Source organism: Glycine soja, chromosome 1, assembly GCF_004193775.1.
Source record: "Glycine soja cultivar W05 chromosome 1, ASM419377v2, whole genome shotgun sequence".
NCBI classification, from domain to species: Eukaryota; Viridiplantae; Streptophyta; class Magnoliopsida; order Fabales; family Fabaceae; genus Glycine; species Glycine soja.
The window spans coordinates 50,620,593-50,646,315 of NC_041002.1; the positions used below are offsets into that span (position 1 = coordinate 50,620,593).

At 29.6% G+C, this 25,723-nt stretch overlaps 2 protein-coding genes across 5 annotated transcripts; one reads left to right on the forward strand and one right to left on the reverse strand.

Moving 5' to 3' along the window:
* Positions 1-227: 227 nt before the first annotated feature.
* On the reverse strand, positions 228-2,665 carry LOC114419534 (methyltransferase-like protein 23). 3 transcript variants are annotated; one of them, XM_028385228.1, is made up of 8 exons: positions 2,475-2,665; positions 2,296-2,400; positions 2,130-2,216; positions 1,707-1,757; positions 1,194-1,287; positions 1,028-1,112; positions 753-910; positions 228-531 (listed from the first exon to the last, which is right to left on the reverse strand). In XM_028385228.1, the coding sequence occupies exons 1-7, from the start codon at positions 2,595-2,597 to the stop codon at positions 754-756; spliced, it is 702 nt and encodes a 233-aa protein (XP_028241029.1). In that variant the 5' UTR covers positions 2,598-2,665; the 3' UTR covers positions 228-531; position 753. The 3 variants fall into 3 exon arrangements, with proteins under 3 accessions (XP_028241029.1, XP_028241038.1, XP_028241046.1); XM_028385237.1 differs by having other exon boundaries at positions 1,737-1,757; positions 2,475-2,664; XM_028385245.1 differs by lacking the exon at positions 1,707-1,757.
* Positions 2,666-4,906: 2,241 nt separating this feature from the next.
* Positions 4,907-10,090, forward strand: LOC114419552 (la-related protein 1C-like). Of its 2 annotated transcripts, XM_028385265.1 has the most exons (7): positions 4,907-5,626; positions 6,060-6,552; positions 6,622-6,784; positions 6,889-6,979; positions 8,372-8,443; positions 8,661-8,720; positions 8,817-8,948. In XM_028385265.1, the coding sequence occupies exons 1-6, from the start codon at positions 5,225-5,227 to the stop codon at positions 8,697-8,699; spliced, it is 1,260 nt and encodes a 419-aa protein (XP_028241066.1). In that variant the 5' UTR covers positions 4,907-5,224; the 3' UTR covers positions 8,700-8,720; positions 8,817-8,948. The 2 variants fall into 2 exon arrangements, with proteins under 2 accessions (XP_028241066.1, XP_028241056.1); XM_028385255.1 differs by lacking the exon at positions 8,661-8,720 and having other exon boundaries at positions 4,936-5,626; positions 8,817-10,090.
* The last annotated feature ends 15,633 nt before the right edge of the window (positions 10,091-25,723 follow it).

Consider the following 25,723-nt stretch of genomic DNA (forward strand, 5'->3'; position numbering starts at 1 on the left):
ACCAAAGACTACAATAGCAGATAAGAAACCCTATATTTGTCATGATCCCCCCCCCCCCCCCCCCCCCTCCCCCAGTAAGGCTAAATAATGAACATATGCAATGTAGCTTCACAGAAAACTAGTGATGCAGACTATATTTTAGGCGTACTCCATGTTTGAGCGTCCACTTTCCCCATTTTCATCCCAAAACTATTGTTGGTTGCTAAATGTAGTTTGAGATATAAGGATGAATAGTTGTGAAGAATGTAACTGTTTTCATCGCAAAAGAAAAATGTCTTAAACTATCAATTTGAACTAATTATATGGTTTCAGGCTCTAGCCACTTGACAGCACTGCAAATATCAACATGTAAACATTTGTTTTATACATGTATAAGAACACACCTAGAGATTCTTAAAGGTAAATTAAAAGTCCAAATATAACTCAAAAACCTATTGAAAAAAATAATATTAGAAAATTCCTCAACGGTTGGCATCTCAGTTCCCCATCCATAAATATTGCTGCTTGATACCATGTCTCAAGATTAAGCAACTGCAAAATAAAAAGGAACAGTATTTTTCTTCATCTAATGTATAGCAGAGAAGTGTGATATCTGTTTTAGGAGAAATTTCTGTAGCATTATCATGCCCAATTCGATTTCTTGATCATCTAGATATGAAATGGAAAATTTTCATGCAAAAAGAACATAGATAACAAATGGCTGCCTGATAATAAAAAAGGAACTACTGAACTCTATCACAATTTTGAGCTACCTCAAGCATTATCTTTTGAGATAAGACCTATCTCTGCCAATTGAATGTTACCACTTAGCAGTGATGCTTTGTCAGGTGGCAAGAAGGAAAACCCATCAAGAAGCTTCAGACACTTTAAGCCCCATTTTCCCATCAAAAACTCAATAAGGTGATGCCCACTGCAAACAATTAGATAGCTAAATTGAAATCATAGGGAAACAAATATCAGACGCAAGCTGTAGAGCTATGATTAAATTCCCTCACAAGTTTTGAGCATCATATAGAATGAAAAGTACCTTCGGTTATGGTATGAGGTTATAAAAGTTGACCCAGGAGAATTTCGGAGCAGGAAAGTCACAGTGGCAAAGAGGTTATCAAAGGCTAAATAATACATCAAAAACAATACTTTAGTCCAATAGACAGAGGCAGGTGACAGATAACTAACAGCCCATTTTTTCTCACCTTTTGAATCGTACAGCACATCAGCCCCTAGAATAATTGTTGGCTGTAAACTGAATATGGATGAATCCCAAACTCCCCATGTCAATCCCAACACCTACAAACAGAAGTCCAACATTCAAACAACAGAAACAATATGATAAAATTTCAACATCATGAACACACACAAACAAGCATAGATTGGCAAACTTTTGCTTATTCACCACATGCCCAGCGTTATCACTTATCGATGACGGAAGGCCAAAATTCCGTCATATAAACACATCATTGTAGCCTATGGTGCCGCCATAGCGGGCCTCCCTTCACAGATTGCCCATGGCAGTTAGCAAAAAATCCACCACACCATTCCACCATGGCGGTCAAGGTGCCACCATTTAACAACAATGTCCATGCCACAGACATAGTACTGTCACTATATTCTACTAAAAAATTAACACATTATTCAACCATGCACATTTTCGCCACGGGCTTTGTTATCAGGAATATGTTGAAACAATCACTATAATAATAGCCTACATTGCACTCAAGTTTGTTCAAGTCACAAACCCTTCTCATGTTGTCAAGCACCTGCAGGCCCAAAACAAAAAGCAATCAGCTGATAGATTTATTAATTTTCAGGATCCAACCAGTAGTTTAATCACAAACTTATACTAACAATGAATCATATAAGAATACTGTTAATAGAAACCAATGAGTCATATTGACAACCAGTATTTTATCCGTAAAATCACATGTATGTTCTCTCTCCAAGTATTCATCGCAACGCAGCTGCATACCCAAGGCAGGACTCAAACTCAAGATTACTGATTAAATAAAAACAATCATGTACCAATTGATCCACATGCTTGGTGGTTCACAATATTTTTATTTGAAAGCTCTATAAGAATATATAAAAAATAATAATAAATCGATAATTATTGGGTGATAATAGTGTAATACCTCTAATCTGGTGGAGTCATCAGTAAGAGTGACACGGGCACCGAGTTTTGCTGCAACCAAGCCAGGCAGGGAAGTTCCAGCACCTAGCTGCATGAATTTAATAATAAGAAAAAATGGAGAATAAAGAGCACACAAAATAAGACACGAATTTGAAATGAGTGGGTACCTCAACAACGGTGGCTCCTGAAAATCGATGCTTGTGTTGCCAAATGTACTCGGCGAGAACTACGCTGCAGGGCCACACGAATAGGCCATAGTCTTCCTTCATGTTCTGCGAGAAGAAGAGTAATTGTTAGTTGGTTGGGAAATTCATGGGGAGTGTAGTGGGGTTGGGAAGTGAAGAACCTCGATGATGGAGATGGAGAAGCTTGGCGTTTCAGAATCATCGCCGAAAAAGTGCTGAGAAACGGTGGTCATGGTGAGGGTGTCATCACACTGTTCATCATTCCAATCCTCCATGGCTCTCATCGGAAGGAGTTAAACTGAAACCTCCAAATTTCCAGCCGAAAATGTTACATGAAGCCAATATACGCAGAGAGAGGGGAGAAAAAAATAATATAATAATGAGGATTTATGAAATAAAAAGAGATAGAGAAAAATAAAAAATGTTAAAAGATAGTTTAAAATAATTAGTTATTTGTATATTATTACTCAACTTCTGTCTAGCAAAAAAGTAAAACGCTGAAATATGATTTTGGTCTTGTTAGTGTTTTTAATTTTTGGTCTATGTAAGCTTCTTTTTTTTTAACTTTAGTTTATATAAGTTTATATTTCAATTTTTGTCATTGTAAGATGTTTTGATTATGTTTAGTCTTTGTAAATTTGTGATTAAGTATATCATATTTAATTATGAATCTCATATAATTAGTTTTTAGAATATATATTCTGAATTTTATTTTTAATTGATTTTTAATTAAATAATAATATAAAAATGTTAACATTATAGAAGAAAATTAAACTCTATGAAATATAATTTTTAGCTTTGAAATATAATGTTTCTAGATAAAAAAAAAAACTTAGAAATATAATATGGTTGATACTTGATATTGATGTTTGATAGTGTAATTTTTATTTTTTTTTAATTTTAAATTTGGTCATTTTAATCTTAAATTATTTTTCTAACACGTGTAGTTCGGTAGTTGCGCCAGCCCATTGGGCTGCTTGGACCAATTGGACAAAAACCGAAAGGATTCTTGCCTCAAATTTGCATAGGCTAAATTGGGATATTAATTAAGGTAACTCATTATTTACTTTTTACTTTGGTGTACCAAGTGTATCAGGGATTCAACAATCCGTAATATAAATTTTACAAATTGTTCAATCTCTAATCATTTAGGGTGTACTGAAATAAATACGTTAAATAATTACCGTTAAATTGACTTATTGGAGAAAAAAAGATAATCATTTTTTACTTTTCCATGATTACTTCCTACACCTAATATGAAATGTAAAATTACTCCAGAAATTTGGATTAACCTTATTGGAATGAAAAAAGTTATCACCTTCAAACTCACAAAATCAACTCCAAGAGTAAATGTTAACAATCAAAAATAAAAACCTCGTCTCATGCCCTTCTTGTCTTAAATGGTAACATTTTGTTCAATAGTTTTCATTTCTCTCATAATAATTTTGTTGTTCGAATAAGAATCCACTCTCAAATTCTTCACTCATTAGTAAAATAGAATCGATGCTGGAGTATAAATATGAAATAATTTATAATTTCTGAACATATAATCAATTTTATTTACCAATTGCTATTCTTACTACACAGGTTGTTTTAAATTTTAATAGATGCAATTAAAAAGAACACTATCTTACTATACATATTTAAACTCTAATTCTTGGCTAGTCCTTGAAAACTTTAATTCCCAATCTGTTTCGGGAATATAAACACGAGATATTTATCGTAAAATAAAAGATACATTATATTCTCAGTTTAAAAACTACTAAATCATGTAAACTTTAGAAGAAAAAAAGTTATATGAATTAAAAAATTATTATGTAACATTCTGATACTTCATAAAATTTAGGCACTTGTTTTTAATTAAATGTTATTGATTGATTCGCACCTTACTTCATATATCCTCCTTGCGACTGTACTGAACTTAGCCTTTATATAATGATCTATGAGAAGTGCATCTTGAGCATTTTCAAAGATGAGCTGTAGTTCAAGCAAGTTTTTAAAAACCAACGACGCCTGAAGATTTTAGTGATATATTCGAAAGGCGGTTTTGTTAGGTTTGTGTGCCCATCGTTCAGTCTACCCATTATCAGGTTAACATAATTTTTGGGGTTCTTGGATTATTTCATAGAGACCACATTGTAGAATTAAAACTTTAAAAGTAATTGCAAAATAAAAAAACTTGTGAATTTACGACCATCACCCAAAAAACTTATTCACTTTTTTAACCTTAAGTATTTATTATTATAGTATACAAAATTATTCATATAAAAAAAATCTTTCATTTAATTGTGCATTTACTACCATGTTATTTTGTTATACTTTTTCTTTGGGCCAAAGCTACGTGGAAAATGCAAGCACCTTTTTCTTGCCAAAGGAAAACCCGACCATTACTTGACATTAGTGTTAAGAATTAATTGATTTAATGGTTTGACAAACAAGTTGTCCAATGGAGGATCACAATTTTAATTGGAGTGCGTAACTCTAATTGGTTTTTGATAGAAAACAAAACACAAACACTGGGAAATTCAACGGCAGTCACAGTAACTGCGCAATGACGCCAACAGCGAAAGCCATAACGGAAAGAGAATGGAAATAACTCAGGGGCATTTGGGTAATTTCGTGCGTCGCGGAAGAAGAAAACCTGGCGTCCAAAGCATTGCACAATAATCCTTCGTCTGAAACGCATTCATTCTTTTCTCCCTCGCACGCACGCACGCGCACGCAAGCAAACGAACCAAGTTCTTCTTCTTCTTCTTCTCTGCGATAAGATCGCACAAATTTTGGAACCCTAATCTACTACATTTCGTTTTGGACCTTCATCCGAATCGTAAAAATCACTCCCTGCGAATCGAATCCTCTTTCTGGCGTCGATCATCTCGTCGACTGAGTCATTTAACCCTAAACATTTTACATGGCTATGACCGGTAACCATTCCCCTCGCCATTCCTCTGATAACCTCCGATCGCGTCGCGCCACGCGCCTCCCTGCTTCCTCGCCGTGGAACCAGGTCGTCCGCGGCGAATCGGAGCCCGTTGCTGCGGCTCCGTCTTCCTCGACGGAGGATTTCCCCTCCGCCGCCGTTCCGGTGGACGATTTTAGCTCCTCCGCCGCGGAGAGCTCCGACAATGGCGGCGCTGCCTTGAGGCCTGTCTGGAACAAGCCTTCTCCTAATGGCGCGGCGGCAGCGGCTTCGGATGTGAGGCCGGAGATGGACGCGAACTCGTGGCCCTTGCCGTCGGAGTCCACAAGAGCTGCTACGAAATCGGAATCGTCCAAGGGTTTGTTGGATGGATCTTCTGTGCCACAATCGCAGGTTTGGTTCTCTCGCCGTTACTCCGTTGTTTCAGTTAATAATTAATAATTCCTGCAATTTTAGTGTTCCAACCAGTTGAAGCTAGTTATCTTTGTTGCGTTTTTTAATTGATTATTCATGTGTACTCAATGGTTTTAACTTTTAAGTGGCTTAACTATATAAAGTGCGCAAGTAAGCCTTACTTGTTCCTTTTATGCTAACATACTGACAAGGAGTGTTCTAGTTTTCGTTTCCAGCACAATTTTGAAAATGCATGTATGTACCTGATGTAGTATGTGGATACGGTATTGGATCAAGTCGCTGTGTATTAGGAACTGAGCGGGATGGATTGTAAAATATATGATAGTTTAGTTTGCTGGCGTATATGTTTTGTTTCTACTGCTTGTGTGTATATGCATGGACATTGCTATTGTTTTAAGTGTTTGGATTTTAGGGTTTGGGAAGTACGTCTTTTTCCTCTTCACAGAGGGAAGTCAGTGACAATGCAATAACCAACAACACCAACAGTTTGGTGCCGGCTCGGCAGAAATCAATGAAACATCACAGTTCGAATGCATCTTCTAATGGTGGCCACGCGCAACACTCTGCGCCCCAGGTCTCGATAGCTGCAACTGGGTCCCGGAACTCCTCTCCAAAGGACCACACACAAAGAAGTGGATTTGCGTCTAATGATCATCCACAGCAGCGTAATTCGTTTAGAAATCGTAATGGTGGTCAACATCAGCGAGGAGATGGTTCTCACCATCACAACTATGGGAACAGGCGTGATCAGGAGTGGAATAATAATCGAAGTTTTGGCAGTAGAGATACACATGTGCCACCAAGAGTTGCTCCTAGATTTATACGGCCACCTCCACCTCCTAATTCTGCTCAGTTTTTTCATCCATCACCAATGCGGCCTTTTGGTAGTCCCATTGGTTTCCATGGTATGGTTTTCTGTCATGATGATTTCTTTCAATATATGAATTTGCTCTGATGACTGTATTCATTTCCAGAACTAGCACCTCCTCTGGTATTTGTTGCAGCTCCACCTCCACCCCCGGATTCACTGAGAGGTGTTCCTTTTGTGCCTCCTATGCCACATCATCCCCTGTTCTTTACAGGTCCAGACCCTCAGTTGCACAGTAAGATAGTCAACCAGGTCGACTACTATTTTAGGTATTGCTTTTACTTCAGTCTGTCTGTAATTTGTTTTTGCTATTTTTTGTCTTTAATTGGTTTAGAGAGTTGACTGTAGTCTTACCACAACTTGTCTATTGCAGTAATGAGAATTTAGTTAAAGATGCATTCTTGAGGCAGAACATGGATGACCAGGGCTGGGTTCCCATAAAATTAATTGCAGGCTTCAACAAAGTGAGTTGTTTGGGATTTATGATTGTTTTTATATGTATTAGTTTGGGAGAAAGAGCTGGTTTGCTTTTCTGTTTTCATAACTGACTCATAGAATATATGTGCTTGAAGAAATTGCATTAATAATTAATCTACTGTAGTGTAGAAGAATTAAATTATTTCTGATGAATCATCCACCTTTTACTGGATTGACTGATTTGGGTGTTTCTTGGTCTTTGCAAGGATTTGTCATGACAAATGCATATGAAGTGTTTTTTATTTTGATCAAATTATGTTTTAATTTTGTTGCTCTTTCCATACAATCATGGGATGCTAAAGCTAGCACCATGCTAGTTTTAATTTTCTGGTAGTTTGTCCTTCTATTTGTGGGGGATTCAAGTTTTGGTGTTTGATTTTTCTTCAATTCTACTCTAGTTTTCTCCAATATGCAGTTATGTTTTATATTACTAAATGAAACTTGGAAAACAAAGAAGTTACTGTGGTGTCTTGAGGAAAAATTTATAGCATTTAGACAATGCTTGTTTAAAAGGTTAGGCTAGGTTCTGATTAAGTAAATAAAAACTAATTTTTGCACAATTCTTTTACATCAAATTTTTTTTTTTTTTTTGCATAATCCAAGTCTTTTTAACTATCAATATGATGAAGATGACAGATGTCTCGTAATGGGTATCATATGTTGACATGGAAATTGTTTGCTTGTGATGGTTCTCTTTACCTAAAAAGGATAATACAAACAAAAGCATGAGTTTGATAATCAAATTTAGGTTATACATAATATATGCATAATGCACCATTATTAGGAAGAAAAAAAAATGAGCTAAGTTTGATTCCTTTTTTTTTGTTTGTTGTCTTGAATTTAAAAATCAATGTTTTTTTAATTATTAAATAATATGATCATCATTATTATTATGACATGAGGGCATAAGTTGCCGCCATTATACACCAAAAAAATATTTAATGGATACTACTGTCATAATGTGGTATTTTGGTTATACACCACACATGGACCAAAAAAGGCTTTATGGTTTGTTATTCATAGCCTCATAGGTCAATGTTTTTGTTTAATCTAGACTATTTTTTCTTTTTTGCTTAATTTGAAACATCTTACACTCTGGCGTATACTAAAGTTTATCTCACTAATTTATCTAGAATCTTAATTATGACTGACAGGTGAAATGGCAATGGATTAGTGAATGTCTACATTTTTGGCATAATACACTATTCTCCAGTTTTAGTACTTTGTAATGTTCACTATTTTAGCATTGCCGTTCTTCAATTATCATCTAAATTTTGTAGTTCTGCAGTTCGAGTTATGTGCTCATTTAAAAATTTCTCCTATTTGGAAGTGAGTTTAGCATTATTTGTCACCGATTGATGAATATTTTTGTCTGTCAGGTTATGCATTTGACTGACAATATCCAGGTTATATTAGATGCTATTCAAACTTCATCTGTTGTTGAAGTGCAGGTATTGTTTTGAATCTGCTTTGGAGATTAGTTTATGAATTTAAATGTAGACATGATTTCATTGGGATATTTAGGGGAGTTCACTTGTGATTTTAGTTTCTGTTTTTATTTTTTAATTACAAAACGATTACATTGTTATCTGTTTCTTATTTTCAAAGATTTGTACACGAGGAAACACTGAACCTTTTTATGTCTTCTATACAAATCTTTGAAAACAGGAAACAGATTGGAAACAAGGTGACAGTCTTAAAAAGTGAAAACAAGAAATGAAAATACAAGTAAACAACATCCCCTTTAGGAAAAAGTTAATTCTCATTTTTGCTTTTTTTCCTATCCTCTTGTTTTAAATTCATATCCTTTTCTCTTAATTATAGGGTGACAAAATAAGGAGACAAAATGATTGGAGGAGATGGATCATGCATCCTCCTGTTCAATTTTCTAATGCTACAACCATAGGAGTGTTGAATCCTGACAAGCTGGCAGAACAAGTACAGAATATTGCTCTGGAGACAAGTAACTATGATGGTGCAGGAGGACTGGATGTTCAGCCAGATACTTCACAACATAGATCTACATTTGGGGATTTGCAGCAGCTCTCCACTAGTCAAGTTGGTATTCAAGGCTCAGATCACTTCATTCCAGCAAGAAATTAGAGCTGTAGATGTGCTTTAGCACTATGTTTTTTGGAGAGCTCTCAAGAGGGACACGGGAAGCAGGTATCTAAGAATGGTCTCAGTTTTTTTTCTCATGGCACAATGGGAAATGATATGCCTCGAAGCATATTTAGTAAGGATAAAACATGATTGAGAAACGGAAGGAAAATACCTAGTATAAAACAGAAAGAAAAAAAAAAGAAAAAGAAAAAAGAGAGGATCAAATGGTAACGGCCCCCAACCCCCTCTCACCAGAAGTACAGAAAAGGCTTTTTCTTTTTTTCTTTTATGTTTATTTTTGGCTGTGGAGCTAGTTAGCACGACTCTTGTGAATACTCTTTTTATGGGTATAATGTCCTCACTCTTACGGGGGAATAATGATTTGCTTCAATATGGGGGAACTTTTGTCCTTGTTTCCCGTCTGCCCCTCTGCTGTTTTTAAAAATCTTTGGGGTCAGCTTCCCACCAGTTTTAGGAGCATGTGTTATATTAGTTCATGTCATGGGTGTTGAATGTGTTTGATAGCTACCTGCTGCCACTGAAGGAAGAGCAAATATATAGCTTTCTGCTGCTGCTGGAGCTTTAAAGTGTGATTGTTTGACTTTGATGTCACTTGCAAGCCATTATATCTCCCGTTACGTCATACATATCTGGTATTACATTGATATTTATATCTTTCGTTTGTTGAAACTCGCGAAAATTCTGAAGCCATAAGTGGTCCCTATGGGGTCATTAAGACTAATTATACAGGTTACAGCTGTATAAGTGGATATTCCTGTCTATTTGGACCTGAAGTTGCATGGAATTATATTTGACTATTCCATAACGCCGCCGCCGCTTCATCTTCCCTTTCATACCCGGTGTTGATGTAGTTAGTTTATTATGACCTTTGGTGTTACGGGCATAGTCATTTTTATTAATTAACATGCTGGTTAATTTTGATTGTGTACAACATCTATTGTTTTTAAATTTTATATTTAATTATAATTTTTCCGTACTTCCATTAAATAATTCTAAAAAAAAACTTATTAGAAACTCGTTGACTGAGTTTTGTTATGTTACGGAGATATATTTTTTATTCATGTAGTAGGGCTGGGACTGGGACTAGTTTAAAATTCGATAGTATTTTTTTTTATCAACATTACCGTGTTAATATTTGATTACATGAATTTAATGACTAATGCTATTTTAATATATTTATACAAGTGATGAATTACTTCTCTTGATAGTATTACTTTGGTAGTTTTATAAAAGAGTTAACTATGTTTTTAGTTTCTGAAATTTGAAATAAATTCGTATTTAGTTTCTCAAATTGAAAAAAAAATCATTTTCGTTCCTATAATTTTGACTAAATTATAATTTTTATTGTTTTATTTTTCTAAATGTGATCTAGTTTTTTTTTAGTCATCTTGATCATTTTTAAAAAATTGAGATTTTGGTTCTCTTATTTTTTAATTAAGACATTTTTTCTTTTTTAAAAAAAAAATTGTGATTTTAATCTCCATGGCCAATTCAATCAATTCACACCCAATGATAAAAACAAAATAAATATGTAAGAAAATATAAGTTTCATAGTTTTAAATTTGCACGGGTTTAGGAAAAATAATAATATCAAATTCCTTAGGTAAAATATAGGAAAATACACCTTGATGAAATTCCCTCCGGATATTGTTCTTTTACAATATTATAATTTTCAAACATCTAAATTTTGTTTTGTTACTAATTATTTGATTAATGCTAAGTTATTTTAAAAATATTCAATAAAAAAGTGGTAAATTTATTTCATTCGCCTAACGGCATTATAAAGGTGCTTGATGTAGGAACTGCCCTAATTTTCGAGCCTGACGTGAATTCAAGCTTGCCCATCAATTTTGCAACCCCAATTGAGTTTGAATGCGAAAAAAGAAGAGGATTTTTTATTAAAAAAAAAAAAACTCTTTAACGAAAGAAGAGAAAGAAACTCGAATTATTCTCCGCCATTAAAGATTGAAGAAAGCGAGAGCAATCCTTGACGATTCATGACTCTATCTTCATTTCTCTTTGGAGATTTATTTTGTTTTCTATTTCTATTAGTTTTTAACTATCTTAGAGTTGGGTTAAAATGAACATTAAATTGAACCTTTTGTAAGTGATTTCTTTTTTCTAAATTCCATACTTAATTCTCATTTGAATTTTTTTTACCCTATTAAATTATTATATATTATTTTTACTTTTTGTCTTATTTGAGCCCACTTATTATTTTATTCATTGTTCGGTTCTTGCTGCACTTGGGGGTTCATGCCGATTTAAAAGTAGAATTCTCCATTGATCAATCCCATTTTCCGTCTCTTGATACTGGAAGGGCTAGTGTTTGAGGATCGAAGGAACATGACCTCTTTCTAAGTTATTCATGTTAAGTTGAAAGATGTTTCTCCCTTCACATATTCAATGGCTATCAAAGCAAAGGTTGTTCGCTTGTGGTATAAGCAATTAAACAATAAAAATGAGTATTAATTTGAACTTTTTTTAAGTCATTTCTTTTTCTAAATTCCATACGATTTGTGTTTTCCTTCAATTGATCATCTTGGAATTGTTTTGTAATTCAAATATATATCTAGGAAATTGAGATTAGAATCATTCTAATATGTTGTTATCTAATGCTTGTTTCTGAATAGGCTTATGTAAGAAATTAGGGTTCATTGGTAACAGAGGGATTTTTCCCAGGAATAGAGGCAAATTTAGTGAGGATGTGAATTGCATGATTTGAAGGAGTTTAGGATTGAATTGTTAGAATTTATGTCTCATGTGAGAGACATGTGACTTATGTAGGGACTAATAAGTAAATAATTAACGATTAAGGGCTAAATTGTAATTGGGCTTAATAGGAGAACTTTTTAGAACTAACTGCTACTTGATGGGAGTAGTGGTTATAAAAAGGGCTTAATACCCATTAACGTGAAATAAGGTCCCCTTCCTGACCAAGAAAAAGTGTTCTCTCTCACTCATAGTCATCACGAACGGAGAGAGGCAGAAAAGAAAGGCCAAAGGAAGTGAAATCTTATTTCTCTCTTCTTTCAAGGAAATTAAATTAAAGTGCACTGGAGAGAACTTCCTATGGAGAAAGGTACAAGTCTTCCTATGGAGAAAGGTAGTTTATTGATTGTTTGTGAGAACCATAGGTTTCAAGATCTTGTTGTTTCCTATCATTGATAGTTTAGGAAACCCTTAATAAATTTTTACATGAATAAAATTACATTAGGAGATAAATGAGAGGATTCTAAACTAATCGGTTTTTCCTATTGATTTTTCTAATCTTAATTAAAATATAAAATAGAAATAATCATTTATCTCTTGTTTACTTAATCAAAAGCGTAGTTATTTAATTGTGTAGTTATTAAATCTCAATCCTTGTGCAAACGATAGTGTACTTACTCTTTGTACGATTGATAAACTTATCGCATCCCTACATATATTTTGCAACTTTATGACTTATCATCATTTTATAACATCTATAGGTGGATATATATGGTTAGATCGATTCGTTTAGCCTAATCTACAATGACTTGCATTTAAAAGGATTAAATTAAACTAACATAGGTTGATTCCCAAGACTAATAATGAAAATATAAGTTTGATTTAATGATTGGAAGGGAACTTTTATGTGGAAAGAGAAGGTTGTGGATTCCTTTGAATCCATCTCACTAACATTTTTAACTAAACTAGTAAATTAACATTTTATGATAAAAAAATTAAAAAGTGATTAAGAAAAAAAATATTAAAAAGTGAAAGATGTCTAATATTAATGAAAACATATACTAACAAATATGAAATTAAGTATTAAAAAATCATATTTTGTAAAAAAAAACAAAAATTCATATTTATAAGCAATAAAGCATTAAAAATAAAACGATAATGAATATTTTTTTTAAAAAAAAAAAAACAATTGGTCCACAAGTTAGCCCAATAACTTACATACGCCAACTTGTATAATTTGAAAATTAACACACAGACTCAAACCTACATAATTCACAAATTAAATAGAATAAGTCCAATAAACCCACATTTAAATGGTTTGCATATTTTTTTTACCATGTCTTAACTTGGTTATTCTGATAGTTAAACGGACCATCACCTCTAATAACATCCCTCACAGTTATCACCGATCAAGAGACTCCCACATGATTGTGCGTATTTCCTACAGTTTTAACAATTACGTATTTCTAATATTTTAAGAATATTTTTTAACTTAAATAAAATTTAAAGCATATATCATAAATTGAAATATACAAGTAAAAAAAAAAATACACCGTCAAGGGTATAGATCAATGATACGAGTTTGTTTCAACTTAACTAGTATTTTTAAATTCATACAAGTTCTAAATATTTAACCGTATTAAATATTCGAAAAAAAACATATTTCATTCATATAGTGGTCTAATTTGGCTCAACTGCTCTAGTAAAATTGTTTCTCCCCAAAAATATTTGTGATCCATAAAAAAACAAATAAACAACTTAAATCGGAAAGAAAATACTATGCTTTAAATATCTTTTTAAAAAAATCAACTTAAAAGTATAGGTAACTGGCAAATAAAATGGAAAAAGTGAATATAAACAATAAAAATAGGATAAATGGTTACCATGATCCATAAAGTATAAATATGTGATAGTTTAGTTCATGAAAAAAATGAAAATTTTTATTTTATATATGTAAAAAGTACTATAACAATATTTATTAGCTTAATATTAAATTATCCTAAAAATTTATAATATAATATTAAATTCATCTCTAAATATTATAATTAAATAATAAAATAATTGGTGAAAAAGTAACCCGATAAAGCGTACTTGTTCCAAGGTTACGCGTGTCGAAGGGTGGGGATATTGGTGTCACTATTGATTGAGTATCCTTAAAAAAAAAAAAAAATACAAATACTAGACAGTGTCTTAAGAATTGGTTGAAGAATTGAAAATAAAAATATTTTTATTAGAAGATAAAAAATTATATTATACGCAATTTTTTAATGTACTCTTATAATTTATATCTAAATATTTTTTAATTTCTTAACTAATATAAAAAAAATACTGATTAACGAGATCCAAAAACCAAAACCAAAAAAAGGGGGGGAAAGGCAGATACCATTTCCCTCTACACTAAACTGCCACGTAAAAACTGTTAGCGTGGAAAAAGGTTGATAGAAGTTGGAGTGTGCAAACGTGCATTTGAATTAAATGGTGCTCTGGCTTGGCCATGTGTTGGTCTTTAATGTCTTCTTAGACATGGTCCTTTTGGAGTATCACTCTGCTTTGCTTCTTTGTTTCCAACCACGTAGGACTCTATGCCCTAGGGCTTCTTCCTATATACTCTGTTCTCCCAGACCATGGTAATCAAGCATCCAACAGTTAGTATCCAATTGGACTTTTGACACCACTGGACAATACCACATTGCCTGTGCTAGCTGACAAAAATCCATTATATGGGGTGTGACAAAAGATTTGATTCTAATTCCACCTAAGGTACCAAAAATATTAAAAAAAAATGTGTATATTTATTTTTGTTTCAAAAAGAATTAAGCATGTTAAATACTTTAATTTAAATATCAAAAGCAAAAAAAAAAGTACTTTTAATCCATGCTTCTTTTATTTTATAAAAATTAACATATTACAATATATCTTAAAAATAAAAATATTTTTTTTTCTAAAGACTGTGTCTGTCTTTAATTGTTATTGATTCTGAGCGCCTGTACATCGTAGTGCTAGCTAGCTTGATGAGTCTCCATCAATCAAACCATCTATATGATGTGAAAGGTTTCGTTAGTATGCATTATTGAAACTTCTTCTAGGCATAAGAAAAACTGCTAGCTATATATTATTATTTCCTTCTAGCGAGTAGCGATCATCATTCTGGGCAGTCTCTAATTTGAACTGTTGCTTAATAAATTTGGTAATCACAAACGTTAGTAGAAAGGGAAATGAAAATGTTGCACGATTTGGTTTGATTTTAGACGTACCAAGTAAGGAATAGAAGAATAGGGAGGGGTATTTAAAGAAATTTGTGTCTCCTCTTCATATGGAAAAGATGGGTGAAAAATGGTAAGTGGGGGGGAGAAGAAAGCAAGAGAAAGACTGGTTAGGAGTAAGTAGTAGTAGGTACAAGGTGACCTGAGTCCTGAGGATAGGGATACTTTTACGGGAAAATGAGGTGGGAACAAGAACAATAACAATGACTGGTTAAAGCAAAAGTGAGTGGGTCCTTAAGTCCAAAGAAAGGATAATGTATGGGTATGGGTACACTAATGGGACGTATCACGTGGGGTTGTTGCCCAACATTGTGTGATGTGGAAGATATTCTCACAGACTAAAAGTAGACAGCTGTTTAGTTCTAAGTTGACAAGCTAGGCTCAAGACTAATGTTTTGTTTGAACATGAAAGAAAATATATAATATTTTTCAAATAATCAAGAAAATGACTGTAATACATAAAGAACGTTGCTGTAATTTTTATTTTTTTTTATAGATAATGATACGTATATATTTATTTATTTTAAATATTTCATTAATATTTTTATTTTCTTTTCTTATTATATTTATATTTTTTTCAACTTTTCTCTAGGTGTAAGATAGTATTATAAGTGTTTATCAAATATTTTTTTATTTTTTAAAGGTAAAATTGTAGTTTTGGTCTCCTAATTTATCTCCAGTTTTAAATTTGGTCCCCCAGTCATTTAATTCACGAATTGGGTCCTTCTATTTTGTAAAATCGTACAATGTTGGTCCCTAAGGCTACAATTGGATGTTCACCATTACCAAGTGATGTTGATCGCCACGTGTCACGTTCTTATTGGATGATGACTGTCATGTGTCATGTTTTGATTGGATGTCAACTCCATGAAAGATGAAATGCATTGTTGTTTTTATTGACCAATCAGAACATGACATGTGACAATCATCATCCAATAAGAACGTGAGACGTGACAGTCAACATCACTTGGTAACGGTCAACATCCAATTGTGGCATGGGAGACTAACATTGCATGATTTTGCAAAATAGGAGGATTCAATTCGTGAATTAAATTAGTGGGGGGCTAAATCTGAAACAGGAGATAAACTAGGAGACCAAAAATATAATTTTGTCTTTTTTAAACAACTGGGAAGGTTAGCGGAGGATGCTAGGTAAGTCGAAAGATGGTTATTGGTTCAAGGACGCAAGGTGCCCCTGCTTTTTCAGGGTAATAAGGGGTAGAGAAAATGCCTCGAGCCAAAGTTCGAGTACCGGGTGCTACAGTGCTGAAGTAATCCATGTCATATTCCTAGGAAAAGCTCGAACGACCTTCAACAAATGGGTACTTGTACCCGAAACCGACACAAGTAGATAGGTAGAGAATACTTAGAGGCGCGAGACAACTCTCTCTAAGGAACTCGGCAAAATAGTCCCGTAACTTTGGGAAAAGGGGTGCCTCCTCACAAAGGGGATCGCAGTGACCAAGCCCGAGTGACTGTTTACCAAAAACACTGGTCTTCGCAAAGTCGTAAGACCATGTATGGGGGCTGACGCTTGCCCAGTGCCGGAGGAAGAGTAAGTAGGAAATGTTTGGGGAGTTTTACCAAGGATATTTTTTTTGGGGAGTTTTATTATTTAGGTTTTTTTTGTTTTTTCATATGGGTTATTTTTAAATTACTTTTTTTCTAAATTATTTCTGAATTTTTTTGTAATAGGTGTTATTTTTAAAATAAATCGTAACACCTATTACGACTTATTATTTTTTCTAATTTTTTTAACTTTTTATGACTTTAGTTTAATTTTTTGTTTTATTTACGACTTCAATGTCGTACTTGTTTCTTTTTTTACTTAGAACTTCAAAGTCGTAAGTTTTATTTTTTTTTATGACTTTGAAGTCATTTTTTTATGTTTAAAGTTTTTTATTTTTGAATTTTTTATTTACTTGTTATTAGTTTTATTTAATATATTGTATATATTTTTATATGGTTTTATTTAATATGTCATATATTTTTTTAAATATTTTATTTAATTTTTGAATAATTTTTTATCTGAAATATTTTGTATATTTAAAATTTAGATAATTTTTTATATTTTAATATTTTATAATTTAACATAATCGTATTAGCACAAACAAGTAGATGATTAATATAATTTTTATTTTTTATGTTTCTCTTAAAGTTGTATTGTTCATTTTATATTAATGTATTCTGTTGTTTTTAATTTAATAATTAATTTTGTTTCTAAATTATTAGATGTTGTTAATAGTAAATTCTTTTATACAAAATAAATAATATTATTTCATAAATTATAAGTTAATATTAATAACAAAAGTAGTTATTAAATTAAAAATACATAAACCTTAATATAAAATGAACAATAACACTTAAAGAGAAACATAAAAAATAAAATTATATTAATCATCTATTTGTTTGTGTACACAACTATTATGATTATGTTAAATATTTAAAATTAAAAAATTTAAAAATATATATAACATATTAAATAATACTAAATAAAAAAATATATACAAGATATTAAATAAAACTAATAACAAGTAAAATTAAAAATATTTATTTAATAATTAAACAAAAAATTATTTACAATTATTTTTAAAAATTGAACACAAAAAAAACAGAAAATACAAGTAAATAAAAAAATTCTAAAATAAAAAAAGAATATGACTTAAAAGTCATAAAAAATAAAAAACAAAACTTACAACTTTGAAGTAGTAAGTTAAAAAAATATGTACAACTTTAAAGTCATAAATAAAATAAAAAAAATTAAATTTTTACGACTTCCGTTAAAAAAGTAAAAAAAATAATAAGTTATAACACCTATTATGACTTACTCCATTTTTTAAAATAATTAGAAAAGGACCCATATGAAAAAATCACAAAAAAAAAAACTCGTGAATGGTTAAAATTCCTTCATTTTTTTCAATTTTTCCATATAAGGTGGTTTTTAAATTATTTTCAAAAAGGAATAAATCTTAATAGGTATTAAGACTTTTTAAGAAGTGATTGTTATGACTTATTATTATTTTACTTTTTTTTTGTGGAAGTTGTAAAAAATTTTGCGACTTCAGTTTAATATTTTATTTTATCATAAGTTTTTTTTTATTTTTATGAATTTGAAGTCGTATTTTTTTATGCTTAAATTTTTTTATTTACTTGTATTTTTTTTGTTTTGTTTTAAATTTTTTTAAAAATTTTAAATAATTTTATTTATTTATTTATTGAGTAAATATTTTTAATTTTACTTGTTATTATTTTTATTTAATATCTTGTATATATTTTTTATATGGTTTTATTTAATATGTTATACATTTTATAAATATTTTTTATTTTAAATATTTTATATAATTTTTTAATAATGTTTTATCTAAAATATTTTGTATATTTAAAATTTAGATAATTTTGTATATTTTAATTTTTGTGTATTTAACATAATGATAATAAATGTGCATATAAATAACTAGACGACTAATATAATTTTTATTTTTTATGTTTTTCTTTAAGTTGTATTCTTAATTTTATATTAATATATTCTATTGTTTTTAATTTAACAACTACTTTTGTTACTAATATCAACTTATAATTCATGAAATAATATAATATTATTTATTTTATATAAAAGAACAACATCTAATAATTTAGTAATCAAAGTAATTGTTAAATTAAAAAAAAAGACAAAATATATTAATATAAAATAAACAATACAACTTAAATAGAAACATAAAAAGAAAAAATTATATTAATTGTCTACTTGTTTGTTTATATGCACAATTAGTACGATGTTAAATATACAAAATAATCTAAATTTTAAATATACAAAACATTTTAGATAAAACATTACCCAAAGTTTATATAAATAGTTTAAATAAAAAATATTTTAAAAGTATATAACATATTAAATAAAACCATATAAAAAATACATACAATATATTAAATAAAACTAATAACAAATAAAATTAAAAATGTTTATTTTATAATTAAATAAATAAAATTATTTATAATTTTTTTAAAAAAATTGAAAACAAAACAAAAAAGAAGATACAAGTAAATAAAAAATTTTGAAATAAAAACTTAAAAGGAATAAAAGAAATGACTTCAAAGTTATAAAAAAAACAAAACTTACAACTTTTACGACTTTGAAGTCATAAATAAAGTAAAAAATTAAAATGAAGTGTAATTTTTTTTTCGACTTCCATTAAAAGAAATTAAAAAAATAATAAGTGATAATAGGTGTTATGATTTATTACTTATTTGGAAGTGGTAACAACTTACCCCCTACTTAAAAATAATTTGAAAACGACTCTATACAAAAAATCTAAAAAAATAATACCCTTAATTGTAAAACTCCCAAAAATTTGTGTAATTTTAGAAAATTTATCAAGTGACTTAACTATCTTTATCAAAAAATAATAATTTGCTTAACAATACATTCTTTATTTGATTAAAAAATTGAGGAATATATTTTTGTTAAATAAATTTTATTTAATTAAATAAATTTTATTTCCTTATTTTCATAAAACAGGGAAAAAGCTTAAGTGGCTTCTATTATAATTTTTCTTCTATAACTTGATTTTTTCCGCATAATTAAATGAGAGAAAATATAAAAAATAATACACTTATTTATTTATTGTTCAAATATGATGTTTAAATATTGTTAGTTTCACATTTAAGCAGGTATTAACTTTCATTTCAAAGAGTTCTTATAATCTAATTATACAGTAAATTTTAATTTAGTATATGTTTAGCTAAATGATTTCTTATTGAACAAAATCAATAACATAATTTTTTTTTGAGAATTTCTTTTTTAAAAATAATCTTATCTATACTCACATATTTAATTTGTTGTTATATTTTTGTTTTTCAAATATTCTTATGAGAAAAAAATTATGTATTTACAATCTAAAATGATTTTACGTAGTTATTCATTCAATCAAATATTATCATTTATGTTAAATTTTATAAAAATTATATTAAAAGTCATAATAACACTAAATTATTATTAGATAATAATATAAAATTATTTTATATTATCATTACATCATCATTTTTTATTATTATTATAACTCTATCAATTCCTAACTTTAGCTTATAACATTTTACTTAGTTTATAGTTAATTTTATTAAACATAGCCATTAGTATATAATAAAAGTTAAACAAATTATTTTCTTAAAAGCTTAAACGTTACTATACTTACTTTTATAGTATTGACAGGAGAATATAAATATGGTAACCCACTACAGTGGTGCAAAAAGATACTCGGAAACTTGAACTACAGAAGTCCACATCCTGAATGTGGTGCTCGCCATAGGTGTAGCACATTCCAGGATGCTTAAATTTGTTGACAACAATGTTCACACCCTGTGTGGTGTTCTCATCTAATGTGTTTACTGTTGCGCACCGAACCATTTTTCATATTGAATTTTCCCAATCTTGATAATTCTTGCGTATTTGTTCTTTGTTTTTTAGTCTTTCACCTTTGATTTATTCTCATTATTTTCTTCTCAATTAAATATCATTTCCCGTTTAACTTTTATTAATCATGATAAATTAGTAAGTAGAAACCACAGTCCCTCCCTCTGGGAACGATAATTAATTTTATTACTTGATGAGGACAAACGTACTTACAGTTTTCTCACATTACTTTTTTGGTCACTAATTCGGTTACTTGTTGCTATTTATTTGGTAAGTGGTTTACGAGAGTGATCGCTAACATTAAAAATTCAATTTGTATTTGGTTCTTATTAACAACTACTCAATTCTAACGCGAATTGTTAGTGACGATGAATTGTTGATTTTTTTCGGTTGCTAAATAACCTATACAATTTTTGTTTTTTTTTCCTTTGCTATCTTTACATTTGTATTGAAAAAACCTAGTTATAATTATAAGAAATACAACCATTGTCACAATTATAATAACAAATATATTAATTAAGTAAAATCAAATGAATTAAAATTATCGAAGTAACATTCAAAATCAAATGCCGTACATTAATCAAACACACATAATAGGAAATGAAAGTATAAATTAAAAAGTAGAAGAAAAAGTCTAAAAGATGAAAAATGGTTTAACTAACATATAATTATCAAAGTCCTATAAATCAAGCTAGGGTAACCATGACCACCTTGATCATTAGTGGAAGCAACAATATATATCGTCATGACCATGACAATGCTGAGTGGGCGAAATAGTGGTAGTCTGGCAGAAGTTATAGGTGATAATCCAAAGTGGTTAAGAACTTAATTGCAGGAGAATATTGTCTTGGGTCCTCTTCAACTCTGAATTGGTCATCTACGAACATGTTTGAATGGTTTGAGATGTTATGTCCTTTATGCGAACTTTGCAATGATCTACTCATATTAATGCCAAGACTAGGGTCAAACAAGGTGGAATGATCTACTCATAATTAATCTCAACATATCAAATTAGTATATGCCAAAATTGTCATTTGTGGTTTCGGAGAATCACGTCCTAAGATTCCAAAACATTTAGATTCATTTTAATAATACAATAATTATACTGTTGAGACCTCTTGAAACTTCATGAGATTGTGCAAATTTTTTTTTTTACAGCTATACTAATTTCTTTAATTATTTAAAAATATTACATTCACACTCTTTATACATTAAATTAGTCTCTTTGATTATTGGAAAAATATTACATCGTGTTTTCCTATAGAGAAAGTTGATGTAAAAGCTGAAAAAATAAAAAGAGATGTGTAAACTCACGAAACTTCAGCTGCCTCAGCTCAGTTTAATTTACTCTTAATAACAATATTCAAAAGTCGTAAATTCAAAATAATCTAATATAATTCTGTATTTTGCATGGAAAAAAATACATATACTGATATACTATCACTGCATAGTGTCTATATGTACAAAAATCACAAACAAGCTTCCTATATTGACTACTGGGGTTGGGGTGAGGGTAGGGGCCCCCATAGAAATGATGAGGAAAGGGCACAATTACTTATATTAAAACGTGTCTGTGTGTTTTAACTTCTGAAATTAGTTGAAGTTATGTCAAGTATAAAATCACGTAATCACATAATTTAACATATTTATCGTAAAATATGGTGTCGATGTGACGCTAACTTCCTAACATCCATAACCAGTGAAGTTATCTGAATTCAGTAATTTTAATTGATTTAGCACCTCTTTAAGCTAGAAAGTGAATGTACCAAACAGATTTTATTTTAAAATGTTTAACACCAAAAATTAAAACTGAAAACTTACATCCATCTAAACAGAATCCGAGTTGATGATTTCCCAAGGAAGAAAACGGAGTACTGGATTAACAAGTTCATAATCCAAACGAACTAGCCAGATTCCGAAAATAACTCATCTTAACCCATGAATCAGTCTGAATAGGTGGAGCAACAAGTTTTGACAGTGTAATTTACATGCCTCCGACAATCTACATATGTACTTTGGCAACTGATGCACGTGTCAAATCAGCGTGTCCTTAAAACATTATGGAACGGCTCTTCTCGTGGCTCAACAAGTGGATTAACATCAGCCTTTCTTTTATTTTTTTCGAAAGTTGATTTCAACAGATTCGTACAAATCGTGCTAGGACTAAGTGTACGTTTTTTTTGGATTGTTTAAAAGTTTTTTTATTAGTTTATAATTTTCTTTGAATAATTTATAAACTATTTTTTTATCAAATTAATCTGGTTTAGTACACAAATTTATTTTAATAATTTAACTTGTTTTTATAAAATACTTGTTTGTTACTATTTTTTTTTTCAATTTTATCTGGTCACTAATTTATTTTAATTTTTCTTCTATTATTCTTTTATTCAATTTTAATATTATTTTACTTATTTTAACATTTTTACCAGCATACGACAACCAACTTGTTAATTATTATTGTTACATTGTTTGTCAAGGTTAAAAATTCTTTGAATTATATTAATTTTATAAATTTTTAAATATTAAAAAATTATTTTAAAACATAATTTAATTTAATTCTATTTTTTTTAAAAAATAATAATTTAAAACAATGTCAGTTCAGTAAAATATTGATTTTAAATAATATGAGTAAAATCACCAAATTTTTATCATTCTTTTATGATACAAACTTTAAAAAATTATTATCCTATTTTTTAAAATAATAAGTTATTAAAAATAAATTAAAATATTAAAAATATTATATATGTTGTTTTAACATTTATCAATTGTCTTATCAGTTAATTTTATCCAATTCTTTTAATTAAATCAATTAATTTATAAAATTTCAGCCTTAAACTCCTAAAGTTTTCATTTAATTTATTAGTTAATTTTATCAAACATACTAAACCTATAAGATATTTTAAGACGATTCAAGCGCAAAAATAATGCACAAACAGTAAATAATTGTTTCTCACTCAACCAGTTCTTAACTGGCAAAGAAATGTGAAACCAAACACTATATTGTGAAACATGCATATTAGCTGCACAAGGCGCAATACATATACTTCATTCTTACGCAATTAATTGTTTATGATAGTATTCTTTTTCAACTATAAATTGCCAATTGAGACAATTGTTAATTATCAATTATTCATACCAAAAGACGAGATACATGATGAAAAACTTCATTTCCTTAGCTCTATTGCTATTTTTTTTATTAGAGGCAATAAATTATGACATAAGATTATGTTTGATACCCAAAAAATGTTTTAAGAAAAATAGATAATTAACTACTATTATCTAATACATTTCACAGTTCATGAATTTCACAAACTAATTAAGTTAATAATGGAATCCTAATAATAGTATTTGGTATATATATTACACTTTAATCCAACCATTTTCATAGTTCAACACTCTTAATAAAAGTACCTACTGTTATAATTTAAACAAATTTCCAAAGGTTAAACCCATTATCATTCATGCATTTTGTTTGTGTCTAGATCCCATTAAGGGAATTACTATGGACTCAGTCCATTGTAATTAAAACAAATTACCAAAGGCTAAACTCATTGTAAATCAATGACTTAGCACACTATAATCCTACAACTTACCGACATTAACCCATTGTGATTTCTGCCTTGTCCTTTCTATGACTTTGCGGATCTGCACAACCAAAATAAACAAATAAAATATGAAATTGGGATCTATCATCAATTAAGCATTCCAAAACTTTATTGATGACATCATTAAAGGTTAAGCCCTTAATAATTTAAAAAGTCTTAACTTCATTTTTTTTATTTCTATTGTTTTGTAATTGGACAATTTTGGTCATTCAAAAAATAAATATTATTATACATTTGATTCTTAACCTTTTAAAATTTAGTAACGTTGATTCACCATTAATTTATTGTCAATTTTTTAAACAAAAATTAATGATATAATATCTAATTGATGATATGTTGATGTGACATATTATATGTATACATACATGATATTAATTTCTTTATTGTCACATCAATACAATCACAATTAAATATTTTATTAGTTTTATTATAAGATTCAATTATTTAATTGATTAGGATTATATAAAGAAAGTTATTAATTTAAATGATAATAATAAATTTATCTTATATTTATATATTGGGTAAATATTTAAATTCATCTTTGAAAGTGCGAGACACCGACAAAATAGTCATTTAAATATGAAAAATTTAAATTTAGTCTTTGAATATGCAAAGTGTAACAAATTAATCTTACAAATAATTTAATGATAAATTGATTCCTAAACTTTACAACTTAATGCTAAACTTATCCTTGAAAAATATAATGTCAAATTAACCCTCAAACATTACAATTTAACGAAAAAATGATCTTATAATGTCTCACTTTTTTGCATATTTAGATACTAAATTTATATTTTTTATCTTTTAAGGACCAATTTGTCATCACATCACACTTTTACCCATGTCATTAATATTCTTTTTAGATATGAACACTTTTGTCTCTTTTAATTAATTGTGTTATCACTACTATTAAATAGAGGTATTATAGTTTGTAAATACTTAATGTGAGAAACAATAGGAATTAAGTCTTATTAAAGAAAAACATCATATTTAATTTGAATCTTATAATTAAGGACAAAAGAAGTAAGGGTAAAGTCGATGAAATTGAGAAAAATAAGTTTATTATAATTAATTTATGGTCCATTGGGTAGAGTGAAAAAAATAGAATGAAAATAAATTGAGATGAAAGTTTTGAATTAAAAATAAAATATAAAAGTGTAGATTTTAAACGAATCAATCCTTAGTATATCTTTTAAATTAAAGTAAAAAGTAAAAGTATAAATTTCACAAAATTTTATTGTTGATTTCATGTATTTTTTAGTCTCTTTCACCTCAACCAAATGATTCTTTATGGTATATTTAGTTGTGTGAAAGATTTCTATCTATTTTCAACTCTCATTCAGCTCTACCAAATGATTTCTTATGGTAGGTTTAATTGTGTGAAAGAAAAAAATATTTAAATTAAAATATAAAAAAAATAAGTATAAAACCCAGGTTACTTTTAAAAAATGTGTCCCTGAGTGATAACTTCTCCCCGCAACCAAAGCATTCCTTAACGGGGTGGGAGCAGAGTGAGGTTAGGGTTTCTGGCTCACGCGTGTGTCACGTGTGGAGAGTGAGATATGACCACTCACACAAGTGCACAGAGGGTTGGAAAATATTAAGCAAGCAAAGCAATGA

Excerpts from the sequence above, each read along its gene's own strand:
- LOC114419552 (XM_028385255.1), top strand. The coding sequence starts at position 5,225 with ATGGCTATGACCGGTAACCATTCCCCTCGCCATTCCTCTGATAACCTC. Across the intron at positions 6,553-6,621 it reads TAGTCCCATTGGTTTCCATG|AACTAGCACCTCCTCTGGTA; the intron begins GTATGGTTTTCT and ends ATTCATTTCCAG. Across the intron at positions 8,444-8,816 it reads CATCTGTTGTTGAAGTGCAG|GGTGACAAAATAAGGAGACA; the intron begins GTATTGTTTTGA and ends TCTTAATTATAG.
- LOC114419534 (XM_028385228.1), bottom strand. The coding sequence starts at position 2,597 with ATGAGAGCCATGGAGGATTGGAATGATGAACAGTGTGATGACACCCTC. Across the intron at positions 2,401-2,474 it reads TCTCCATCTCCATCATCGAG|AACATGAAGGAAGACTATGG; the intron begins GTTCTTCACTTC and ends TTCTTCTCGCAG. Across the intron at positions 1,758-2,129 it reads ATGACTCCACCAGATTAGAG|GTGCTTGACAACATGAGAAG; the intron begins GTATTACACTAT and ends TTGGGCCTGCAG.